This window comes from Rana temporaria, chromosome 1 (assembly GCF_905171775.1).
Source record: "Rana temporaria chromosome 1, aRanTem1.1, whole genome shotgun sequence".
NCBI classification, from domain to species: Eukaryota; Metazoa; Chordata; class Amphibia; order Anura; family Ranidae; genus Rana; species Rana temporaria.
This window is the reverse complement of record NC_053489.1, coordinates 11,635,688-11,648,164: the sequence shown is the minus strand read 5'-3', so window position 1 is coordinate 11,648,164 and position 12,477 is coordinate 11,635,688. Positions and strand designations below refer to the sequence as shown.

Sequence of the window (12,477 nt, the reverse complement as noted above, 5' to 3'; positions counted from 1 at the left end):
AAAAAAATCCTCCACGTCTTACAAATTCTGCCGGGGGTGTGTAGACTTATGAGCACAGCTGTAGCTCCGCCCCTGTACAGTATATACATGTAATATAGAGAGAGCTCTATCTGTACAAGATTACATCATAGATGATTTTGGGGGGGACAAGAGGACCCTTGTAGGGGATATTCTCACCGGATTTCAGGGGTCCAGATACCCCAGGGGGCAGCAGTGAGGCCCCGTAATGTCACCCCCTCCTCTTGGAAACATTGGAAGTCGGGGCTCAGGTAAGTATTTGTCTTTTTTTCAGCAAATGATTAATTTTTAATCCTCCTTTTCAGGTGATTTGTCTTTGGGGTGAAGATTCACATGAAATGACAACAATGGAAGATTCCTGGACAATGTACATCAGTGAAGACTCTTTGGGGAATCATGTAACCGGGGGATTTACAGGCAGGAATTGTGGGCAGAACATTGTCACCCCCATAATTCAAAGTGTCCAAACAAGGACTTTATATCAGTGTCACCAGATACTATTTCCATGGAGACTTGTGATTACATAAAAATAATCTTTGCAGGTAATGTTATGATGGTAAAGATTATATGGGATGGAAGTGGTCGGGTTCCATCAACATGACTGAGATCTTTGGATTGCAGTGCTGGGGAACATTTTATTATGTGTCCTGCCGGTGTGCTCAGATCTTTACACCCAATAATCATTGTACGGACCAATATCTGTCTTCAACTACTGACCAATAGAGAACTCCTCAATGGTCATCACATTATCTGCTGTTCTTCTATTAATTGAGGTATTTTTCCTCACATAACATGTACAGCAGGGGGCAGTCTAGAACCTCAACCACATACTGGTCACCTCCATCCAATGGTACGTCCTTCTTCCTCTCTAATACAAAGATACGATGATGTGAAAGTATTTTAGTTGTAGCCTCGCCTTCCCTGCCATGGTTTGCTTGATCAGGGCAAGAACAGCCTTACATGGAAACAGCAAACATAATGTAAAAAAAATAATAAAAATAAATGTTAAAAATACATAACAAAACAGTGATGGTTGGTGGGAAATGACTGGGTCTGGACCGACGTTTGACTCTCACTAATATCAAAGGTGACGTTTCTACCTTTTGCGGGGTCTCTGGTGAAGATCGGGGGGGGGGGGTACTTAGACTCGGTTCCTCAGTCCTTTTTGTGGCTCCCACCCTCTCCAATGTACAGATAGCACAGAGGGGCCACTATTCACTTCATCCATGGGAATCTGGTTCTCTCTGGCCTTCAGAAATGGTCTTTGTAACCCATTAGAGAAACGCCCCTCTCTCTACTCTCACCTCCTGATATTCCTTGTAGTCATCACCTCTGCCAGGCAACACATCAATAATTGTATTACATCGCTTCCCTTTCTTCTGACTCTTGCTTCAGGAGAGGAGATTTTGATGTTTGCATTTCTTTTCAGGTATATTGATTATTATTTGGTGATGATAGGACTTCTCTTTTATGCTGAACTGATTTTTTTGCAACACGACTTCTCTATAGAAAAGTGTGATTTTGTTTCCTGTGTGACTGACTGCATTTGTCTATGTGGATCCGAGTTCCCCGGCTGATTTTTTATATACAACAAGCGCTCTATGACCAACTTATCCATTGAAGAGGTCAGACTTATAAGGGGAGTGGATGACGGATTGGGGGGTTCCTGAAGAGATTGAAGAACACAAAGGATCTCCTTCCGTGTCACTGAGGAGGAGATTTATTACACTAAGGCCCCATACACACGAGAGGATTTATCCGCAGATACGGTCCAGCGGACCGTATCCGCGGATAAATCCTCTCGAGGATTTCAGAGGATTTCTCTGCGATGGCGTGTACACACCATCGCATTGAAATCCGCGCTGAAATCCTCTGGCGATGACGTGTCGCGCCGTCGCCGCTATTATGACGCGGCGACGGGCGCGACGCTGTCATAAAAGGAATTCCACGCATGCGTCAAATCATTACGACGCGTGCGGGGAATCCCTTTGGACGGATGGATCCGGTAAGTCTGTACAGACGAGCGGATCCATCCGTTGGAATGGATTTCAGCAGATGGATATGTTGTGCAGCACAGCATATATTCGATCTGCTGAAATCCATCCCAGAGGAGATTTCTCCGCGGAAACAGATCCGCTGGCGTGTACACACCATAGGATCTATCCGCAGAAACCCATTTGCTGGGATTTATCTGCGGATGGATTCTATCGTGTGTATGGGGCCCTTAGTATGGGGGGGAATTGATCTTCACATGTTGTACATCATTAAAGGGAATTTCATAATTTTTCACATTCTTTGGTACTTTTATTGTGGGATGAGATTGTGTATGTTATATCATTGGAGATCTATGTATTCATCTTACACTGTTTGGCACTATATTATTCACACATTTAATATTTATTATTGTTTGTGTAAGAGTGATTATATTTATTTGAGGAATATTGATGAATAATATACTGTATAATGTTTTGGGGGTTTATTTATATATATATATATATATATATATATATATATATATATATATATATATATATATATATATATATATATATATATATATAATAATATATATATAATTTTATTTTTTTATTTTTTATGCAGTGCTGTGTATAATTGTAATACTTATAGGAAAGGATTGGGGCCCTTTTGGGTAAGTACACTCATTTCAAAACATATTAAGCCAACGTAATTCTAATGTTTAATGTCTTCTTCAGAATAAATCCTATGATTGATTAATGAGCACCTGGAACCTGTTTTTAGCTTTGGAGGTTTTCATCTCAGGATCTGGTGAGGTGTGGGGTAGGAGTGTTGTCTCTGCAGCATTGTATGGGGAAGCCAAATACTCCCTTGTGGTAGAAGTTTACAAAGAAATATATACAAAGAAATATATACAAGGATTTTTTTTTTATTAGGTCCGAGAAAGTTAATATCCTTTCAAATGTACTCAACTTATCTCTTAACATGTGAATTACTGAGAACAAGATCTCGTCAACATTAACTAATATTAAATATAATTTTTGAATACACCAATAAAATGTATTTATTAATATATCCGGATACATCTACATACAATATAATAACGTGACCCTGACACTAAAAATACATCACAATCAGCTGATAAAAGAACATGTTTAATATTTATCTTCGGGGAAGGTGGTGAGTGAAATCTTCCCTCTCTTGAAGAGTGATGGTGTCTCTTGTATCTGACACTTTAGGATGATTTGGATACTTTGTCCTCCTCTGGTCACTGTGGTTCCTCCTCACTGAGTGACTATATTGTTCTGTAATGATGTAACAGCTGGTGGGAGGAACCACTACACCCCGCAGGGGACAAGGTTTCCAACCAACCCAAAGTGTTTGATCCCAGCAGTGTCCAGAGCAGACATTAAACTCACCATCCATCAGAGAGGTAAGTATTAAATGTTCATATATAACAATGTTCATTCTCAATACTCTAGCAAAATACTAAAATTAACAATAATAGAGATAATGTTATAACTACTGGTAACCCAGTGTTCCTCCATACATATTAGTGGATAGCTGCTTTTGTATTCAGGTCAGGTCTGAACAGAATTATGTAACATTTTGGGAAAAATATACAGCCAAGAAGTCCAGAACTTGAAGCCATTATAGCAAAAACCTCCACAGCCACCATGTATTTCCCTCTGGTGCTCAGATAGGCCGGGATCATGGCAATCCAGACACTGCAGAACACCAGCATGCTGAAGGTGATGTACTTGGCCTCATTAAAACTGTCCGGTAATGTCCTGGCTAAAAAAGCAATAATGAAGCTCACAGCTACCAGAAGCCCCATATATCCCAGGACAGAGTAGAAGCCGATAACCGATCCCTCATTACACTGAATGATGATCTTCCCCTGATAAGAGTGAATGTCCCAATCCTGGAAGGGAGGAGAAATAGACAACCAAGTGACACAGATTAGGACTTGAACCAATGAGAAGACACAAATGATAGAATTGGACAGTTTGGCTCCCATCCATTTCCTCCAGGGACTCCCGGGTTTGGTGGCTTTAAAAGCAATGCACACCATGATACTTTTGGCAAGTAGAGAAGAGACGGCAACTGAAAAGATGACACCAAAAGAGGTGACACGCAGCATGCAGGTCACATCTACTGGATGGCCGAGGAACAAGAAGACACAGAGGAAGCTTAGGATGATGGAGACCAGGAGAAGAAAGCTCAGGTCCCGGTTATTAGCTTTAACAATGGGGGTGTCCTGGTAATGTATAAATATCACCAATATTAAACCAGTCAGAAGACAACAGAGGATGGAGACAGCTGAAAATACTCCAACAATGGGATCATCAGTGTAGGAGAGAAATTCCACCACTCTTGGAACACACCGATCCTTCTTCTCATTTGGCCATTCTTCATCAGGACATTTCATGCAGTTTTCACTGTCTGCAGGAAGAACAATACAAACACAATGAGCATCGGGGTCAGAGCTTCTGAGGAAATGAATTGTCTTGTGTTCTCTCCCTTAGTGCATTGGGGGAGATTTAAGCCTAACACTGAATTTTTTTTCCATTCAACCCCCTTGGTTTAACAAATAAAAACTGGAGAGCTACAAAATAATGTTAGTACAGTGATCTCCCCCACTGAGCTTTGGTGTTCTGACAGGGGGATCTATTGACTGAGAGCGCTGATCGGGGGGGTAGATCGGCAGCCAGCTTCTGTTGGGTTGGCTGCCTTACATATTGGACAAATGTCACCCGATATTCAGCCCGTGTGTACTAGACTTAAAGGGAAATATAATTAATTATAGTAATCTATCACACAGTTTTAGAAAAAATATACTAGGGATGAGTTTGAGGTTCGGGTCGAACATAAGTTTGATTCGAACATCGGGTGTTCACCCGTTAGCCGAAAAAAGAACATTATGGGGACTTCACGGCTACTTCTAGTGCCGTGGAACGCCCCATAATGCACTGAGAGATCGCAGTGCATTGCTGTATGATGATTAGCCAAAGCATGCGCCATGACCTGCATGCTTTGGCCAATCCCAGTGCCCTCTGCTAAGAGAGCCATAATCATGGCTCAGGGGGACTAAGTCCACGCCCCACACTATGTAATGCTGCCTGCACGGTGGCCCAGTGTAGTGTGTTGTTGGTGTGAACGGAGAGAGTGTGATTTAGATTAAGCGGTAGGTTATTTCAGTTAGCTGCAGTGTATTTCATATACAGTACGTATATACAGCCAGTCTAATATATATATATATAGTGTAGCCTATATCTGACTGCAGTGCATTCCTGGTGTACTTTTTCTACTACTTTTCTGGTGGTGTACACAATACAGTGCAGCTGTAGTGCACTTTTCTGGTGGTGTACACAGTATCTAATACAGTGTAGTGTAGTGTAAAACAACATTTTTCATCATGTCTGAAAGGCCACCAAGAAGAGGCAGACACTCACAGGCCACTAAAAGAGGGCAAGCAGGCTCTGTGTCTACAGTCAACAGTGCTGGTCGTGGATATGGTACATCCTCTGCACATGGCCACACTTGTCCTATTTTTCTGCTGCTGGCTGTGTTATTGAGCCACAACTTGCAGAAGAGTTTGTGGAGTGGATAACAAAGCCGTCCTCACCCTCCTCATCCTCTGTCACCCAGTCTCAGAGTAGTTTGCCTTCCAATGCAGCTGCCAAAGCGGCCTATTCCACCGGCTCCTTGTCCACAGTCACTACTTCTGTTGCCCCACCATCAGGCACGGAGGAGTCCCCAAACTATTCGACCGCAGTGTCGGTACATGTTGCTGGAGGATGCGCAGCAATTTGAAGGACCTGAAACTGGCAGTCATGTTCTCCCAGTTGCAGCATACTGCCAAGTTTGCTCCAGTGATGAGCAGGGAGGGGGTGATGAGGTCGCTGACTCTACTTGGGTGTCTGATAGAAGAGAGGAGAAGGAGGAGGCACATCTCCAACAAGGCAGGATGCCCTCCAGGGGGCAGCCATCCTATTGCATCACACTGCAGAGCTAAGCAGGTGCAGGGCGCTGCTGACTCCCCGCTGATTTTGAAAAGTTATTTGGTGTGGGCCTTTTTTGAGATGTGTGCAGCAGATCGCACCGTTGCTGTTTGCAAGCTATGTCTTAAGCAGATCAAGCATGGCCAAAACAGCAGCCTTTTGGGCACCATATGCTTGACCAGACATATGACGACCTCCCATGCAGACCATTGGCAACAGCACTTGAAAGACCCACATCAAAGAACAAGGCGGACTTCTCCTTGCTCCTCATCTGGGATCTCCAACCCCACCATACGTCCAGTCATCTCAGAAACCTGCACTGAGAGGAATGGAGATATAGCAATAGGTGTCCCAAGTACTTGCGGCCAATCTTCTAGTGACACCACCATCAGATTTTAGCAGGCAAATTTCCCTACCCCAGTTGCTAAACCGTCAAAAGAAATTTGGTCCCAGCCATCCACATGCTTAGCGTCTGAATGCTCGCTTGGCGAAATTGCTAGCACTGCAACTGCTGCCTTTTCAGCTGGTAGACTCTGCCCTCTTTTGTGAATTTGTGAATCAGTGGCAGGTTCCCAAACGCCATTTCTTTTCACGAAAGTCCATTCCGGCTATGTACCAGCATGTGGAAGGCCATGTCTTGGCCTCGTTGGACAGGGCGAGCAGCAGGCATGGACAGGGACATTACCTTTCTTTCATGGTGCACTGGATAACTCTGCTAGCAGGACAGGACAGGACAGGGTTCAGTATTGTTGGAGCTTGTTTATGGCTGGTAGACTCTGTCCCGATTGTGAAGCGCCGCCCGCCAGCCTGAATCCCGGAAGTGATGACATCATTACATCACGGAACCTCCACGATCACCGTCCCAGCCGCCAGCCAGCGCTGTACACATTCAGTGCAGACAGAACTGCTACAGGACCCAGATCTCCACCATCAGCCCATGATGTACACACTTCACCAGGACTAAAGCGGATGAAACACATTTAACCCTTGACATGCCTGATTATCTCTACTCATATGTGAGTGTTTTTAATCCCTTTATATTAAAGATGTTTAAAATATGCTGCACTTAGAGGGCGCCACTCTCTTTCTTCTTGTTTGTTCTTGGAGCCTCTTCTAGCTTCCATCTACTTACTCAGCAACTTTCCTTTACACCTCCTTACATGGACTATATACCATATATGGACTCATAGGGCCAGATTCTGGTACATTGTGCATATCTCTACGGCGGCGTAACATATGTCATTTACGTTAAGCCGCCACAAGTTTTTCAGGCAAGTGCTTTATTCACAAAGCACTTGCCTGTAAAGTTGCGGCAGCGTAGCATAAAACACCCGGCGGAATTCAAATTTGGCAGGTAGGGGGCGTGTTTCATTTAAACACGCCGAACGAACTGCGCATGCGCCATCCCTAAGATATCCCAGTGTGCATTGCTCCAAATGACGTCGCAAGGACGTCATTGGTTTCGACCTGAACGTAAATGACGTCCAGCCCCATTCACGGACGACTTACGCAAACAACGTAACTTTTTAAATTTTCGACGCGGGAACGACGGCCATACTTAACATTGGCTGCGCCTCATATAGCAGGGGCAACTTTACGCCGGGAAAAGCCTAATGTAAACATCGTAACTTTACTGTGTCGGCCGTGCGTACGTTCGGGAATTCGCATATCTAGCTAATTTGCATACTCAACGCGGAAATCGACGGAAGCGCCACCAAGCGGGAAAAAAAAAAAAAGTTACCCTCCGACAGTGTAAGAGACTTACGCCTGTCGGATCGAATGGATATCTATGCGTAAGAATCAGTCGCATAGATACGACGGCCCAGATTAGGACTTACAACGGCGTACATGGCGCTGCGCCGCCATAAGTCCTTTGAGAATCTGGGCCATAGTGATTTTAACTCCCTTCCTGCCCATCCACTTTCCACTTTCCATTTATATATTTTATTGTTCTTTTTAGACAGCTATATCCAGAGTGTGCCATATCAACCCACTGTTTTTTGTAGGAATGATGCTCTGTTGGACCTGGTAATCTCAAACCATGCAGATCTTATTACTAATGTTCAGATAATGGAACACCTGGTTATCATAACATGATTTCATTGGATGTTCGCTGTAAGCAAAAACCACATACAGGAAAGATAAAAACACTTAATTTTAAGAGAGCAAATTTTCCAAGGATGGGGGCTGCTCTCCAGGTCTTAGACTGGGAGAGAATATTGGCATCGATAAACACAGAAAATAAATGGGAATTCTTCAAAAAGACTGTTTATGAACTCACTGCAAAGTATATTCCCATGGGCAATACGTTTAACCTCTTCCATACAGGGCAGTTATACACCCTTCCATACCAGGCCTATTCTGGCACTTCTCTCCTACATGTACAAATCATAATTTTTTTGCTAGAAAATTACGCAGAACCCCCAAACATTATATATTTTTTTTTAGCAGACACCCTAGGGAATAAAACGACGGTCATTGAAACCTTTTATCTTGCACGGTATTTGCGCAATAATTTTTCAAACGCCTTTTTTTTGGAAAAAAAATGTTTCATGAATTAAAAAAATTAAAAAACAGTAAAGTTAGCCCAATTTTTTGTAAAATAGGAAAGATGATGTTACACCGAGTAAATAGATACCTAACATGTCACGCTTTAAAATTGCGCACACTCATGGAATGGCGCCAAACTTCGGTACTTAAAAATCTCCATAGGCAACGATTTGAAATTTTTTACAGGTTACCAGTTTAGATTTACAGAGGAGATCTAGTGCTAGAATTGTTGCTGGCACTCTAACGCACGCGGCGATACCTCACATATGTGGTTTAAACGGCGTTTACATATGTCGGCGGGACTTGCGTGTGCGTTCGCTTCTGCGCGCAAGCTACCGGGGACAGGGGCGTTAAAAAAATAAATTGTATTTCTTTTTTTCTTTTTATACATTTATTTCTTTTTTTACACTTTTTTTTTTAATTTTTTTTTTTTTGATCACTTTTATTCCTATTACAAGGAATGTAAACATCCCTTGTAATAGGAATGTGTGTGACAGGTACTCTTTATGGAGAGATGCGGGGTCAATAAGACCCCACATCTCTCCTCCAGGCTGGAAAGCATGAAATCGGTGAAAAAAAATTCACCGATCTCATGCTTGCTGTTGCTTAGCAGCCGCAATCGCGGCTTTGTTTACTTACGGGACCCGGGCGTGACGTCATCACATCGCGCCCGGGTCCTCCGACGGTCATAGAGATGACTGGTGACCATCTGGTCACCAGTCATCTCTATGCTTCCTGCGAGCGCCGGACGATTCGTTCTCCGGGCCCCCGATGGCACGGGAGAGCCCGGAGAAGCACCGGATGGCGGCGGGAGGGGGGGGATGTCCCCTCCCGCCGCCTGTAAGAACGATCTAGCGTCGGAACCGCCGCTATGATCGTTCTTACGTTGTGCAGAATCGCCGGCACAAGAGAAGGATATCTGAATGATGCCTCTAGCTCCAGGCATCATTCAGATATCCCCCCCACAAAGCCCAGGACGTCATATGACGTCCACTCTGAACGGCAGAGGTTCTTTGTGGACGTCATTTCACTATGGGCCGGTAGGGAAGTGGTTAAAAGGCTAAAAATAAAACCTATGTGGCTCACGGCCAAAGTTAAAAAAGCTATAAATAATAAGAAAAAAGCTTTTAAAAAAATATAAAAATGAAGGAACACTGGTGTCGTTTAAATGTTACAAAAAATATAACAGAATATGTAAAAAGGAAATCAAGGATGCGAAAACTCAAAACGAACGTCAGATTGCAAAAGATAGTAGGACAAACCCCAAAATTATCTTCAAATATATTAATAGTAAAAATGTTAGGTCTGAGCATGTAGTATTTACAAAAGTATTTACAATTACAAGTATTTACAAAGAGTATTTACAAAATAATCTAGAGTGGGTGATTGGGGACAAAGAGAAGGCTAATTGATTAAATGCTTTCTTCAGCTCTGTGTATACAAAGGAGCATGGGGGAGTTCATGTCCATAATGGGGGTGGTAGTGACACAGCCCCAAATTATCCACAATGGCTCAAAAGTGATATGGTCCAGAAATATTTAGACACAATAAAGGTGGATAAAGCACCTGGGCCTACTGGCATCCACCCACGGATCCTAAAAGAATTGAGCTCTGTAATTCCAAAGCCATTGTATCTAATTATAAGGGACTCATTAATGACGGGAATAGTACCACTGGATTGGCACAGGGCCAATGTGGTTCCCATATCTAAAAAGGGAACACAGGGCCAGATCCTCAAAAGGGATGCGACGGCGTATCTACTGATACGCCGTCGTATCCCTGTTTCTATCTTTGGAACTGATCCACAGAATCAGTTTCCAAAAGATAGGGAGAAGATCCGACATGTGTAAGGGACTTACACTGTCGGATCTTAGGATGCAGTACCTCGGCCGCCGCTGGGGGCATTTCTCGTCGAAATGCCGCTTCGGGTATGCAAATTAGCACTTACGGGGATCCACGAAGCTTTTACGCTTCGTTTTTTCTCCTTAAGTATTAGTTTGCAATCGCAATATTAGGGCTGCTTTTACAAGACCTAAACTGTTTAGGCCTTGTAAAAGTAGACCCTTCTACCCCGCGTCGCCGTCTTTTTTTTTTCGATTTTTTTTTTCCCGCCGCAATTCTCAAAACCCGGCGCAACGTAAAACCGCGCAAAGCACGTCTGGAAAATGACGTCGTGAGCATGCGCAGTACGGCCGGCGCAGGAGCGCGCCTAATTTAAATGGGACTCGCCCCATTTGAATAGGAACGCCTTGCGCCGGCCGGATTTAAGTTACACAGCCGAAAATTTCTAGGTAAGTGCTTTGTGGATCGGGCACTTAGGTAGAAATTTTGCGGCAGTGTAACTTAAATGGGAATATTTAAGTTACGGCGGCTGGCTGTGGATCTGGCCCACAGTTTTTACCAAGTAACTATAGACCTGTTAGTTTAACTTCTATAGTTGGGAAGATACTGGAGAAATTAATAAAAGACCACATAGATGAGTTCTTGCTGGAAGAAAAACTATTTAAGCAACAGACAACATGGATCCATGAAAGACAGAAGTTGTCAGACAAACCTGATGTCTTTTTATGGAGAAGTAAGTAAAACCTTGGACAGAGGGATGGCGGTGGATGTGGTATACTTGGACAGAGGGGTGGTGGTGGATGTGGTATACTTGGACAGAGGGGTAGCGGTGGACGTGGTTTACTTGGACAGAGGGGTGGCGGTGGACGTGGTATACTTGGACAGAGGGGTGGCGGTGGACGTGGTATACTTGGACAGAGGGGTGATGGTGGACGTGGTATACTTGGACAGAGGGGTGGCAGTGGACGTGGTATACTTGGACAGAGGGGTGGTGGTGGACGTGGTATACTTGGACAGAGGGGTAGCGGTGGACGTGGTATACTTGGACAGAGGGGTGGCGGTGGATGTGGTATACTTGGACAGAGGGGTGGTGGTGGACGTGGTATACTTGGACAGAGGGGTGGCGGTGGACGTGGTATACTTGGACAGAGGGGTGGCAGTGGATGTGGTATACTTGGGCAGAGGGGTGGCGGTGAACGTGGTATAATTTGACAGAGGGGTGGCTGTGGACGTGGTATACTTGGACAGAGGGGTGGTGGTGGACGTGGTATACTTGGACAGAGGGGTGGTGGTGGACGTGGTATACTTGGACAGAGGGGTGGCGGTGGACGTGGTATACTTGGACAGAGGGGTGGCAGTGGATGTGGTATACTTGGGCAGAGGGGTGGCGGTGAACGTGGTATAATTCAACAGAGGGGTGGCTGTGGACGTGGTATACTTGGACAGAGGGGTGACTGTGAACGTGGTATACTTGGATTTTGCAAAAGTGTTGAATACAGATCCGCACACACGGCTCATGTGTAAGGTAAAGTCTACAGGCTTGGAAATATCAGTTTGTAAATGGATAGAAAACTGGCTAAAAGACAGAATTCAGAGAGTCGTGGTTAATGATTCTTACTCTGAATGGTGGAAGGTTATCAGTGGTGTACCCCAAGGTTCAGTGTTGGGACCCTTACTTTTTAATATCTTTATAAATGATATCGGGTCTGAGATCAAAAGTAACTTTTCTGTCTTTGCAGATGACACCAAGCTATGCAGTGGAATAACGTCCTTACAGGATGTCTCCAATTTACAAGCCAACCTCAATGCTCTGTCTAATTGGGCGACTATGTGGCTGATGAGGTTTAATGTTGATAAATGTAAAGTTCTGCACTTGGGGGCAAAGAATATGCATCATACATACTAGGGGGAGTACAACTGGGAGGATCCGTAGTGGAGAAGGATCTGGGGGTTTTAGTTGATCATAAGCTCAATAATAACATGCAATGCCAAGCTGCGGTTTCAAAGGCAAGCAAAGTCCTTTCTTGTATAGAGAGGGATGGACTCCAGAGAGAGAGATATCATCTGTACAAATCATTAGTAAGAC

The 12,477-nt window shown here is 44.0% G+C and overlaps 1 protein-coding gene across 1 annotated transcript in view; it reads right to left on the bottom strand.

The window, feature by feature from the left end:
- Positions 1-3,108: 3,108 nt before the first annotated feature.
- Positions 3,109-12,477, bottom strand: part of LOC120924732 (vomeronasal type-2 receptor 26-like) — a 52,674-nt gene continuing 43,305 nt past the window's right edge. The window contains exon 2 of the mRNA XM_040335749.1: positions 3,109-4,440. Coding sequence (XP_040191683.1) covers positions 3,548-4,426 — 879 coding nt within the window. The 5' untranslated portion in view covers positions 4,427-4,440 and the 3' untranslated portion in view covers positions 3,109-3,547. The remainder of the gene's footprint in view (positions 4,441-12,477) is intronic.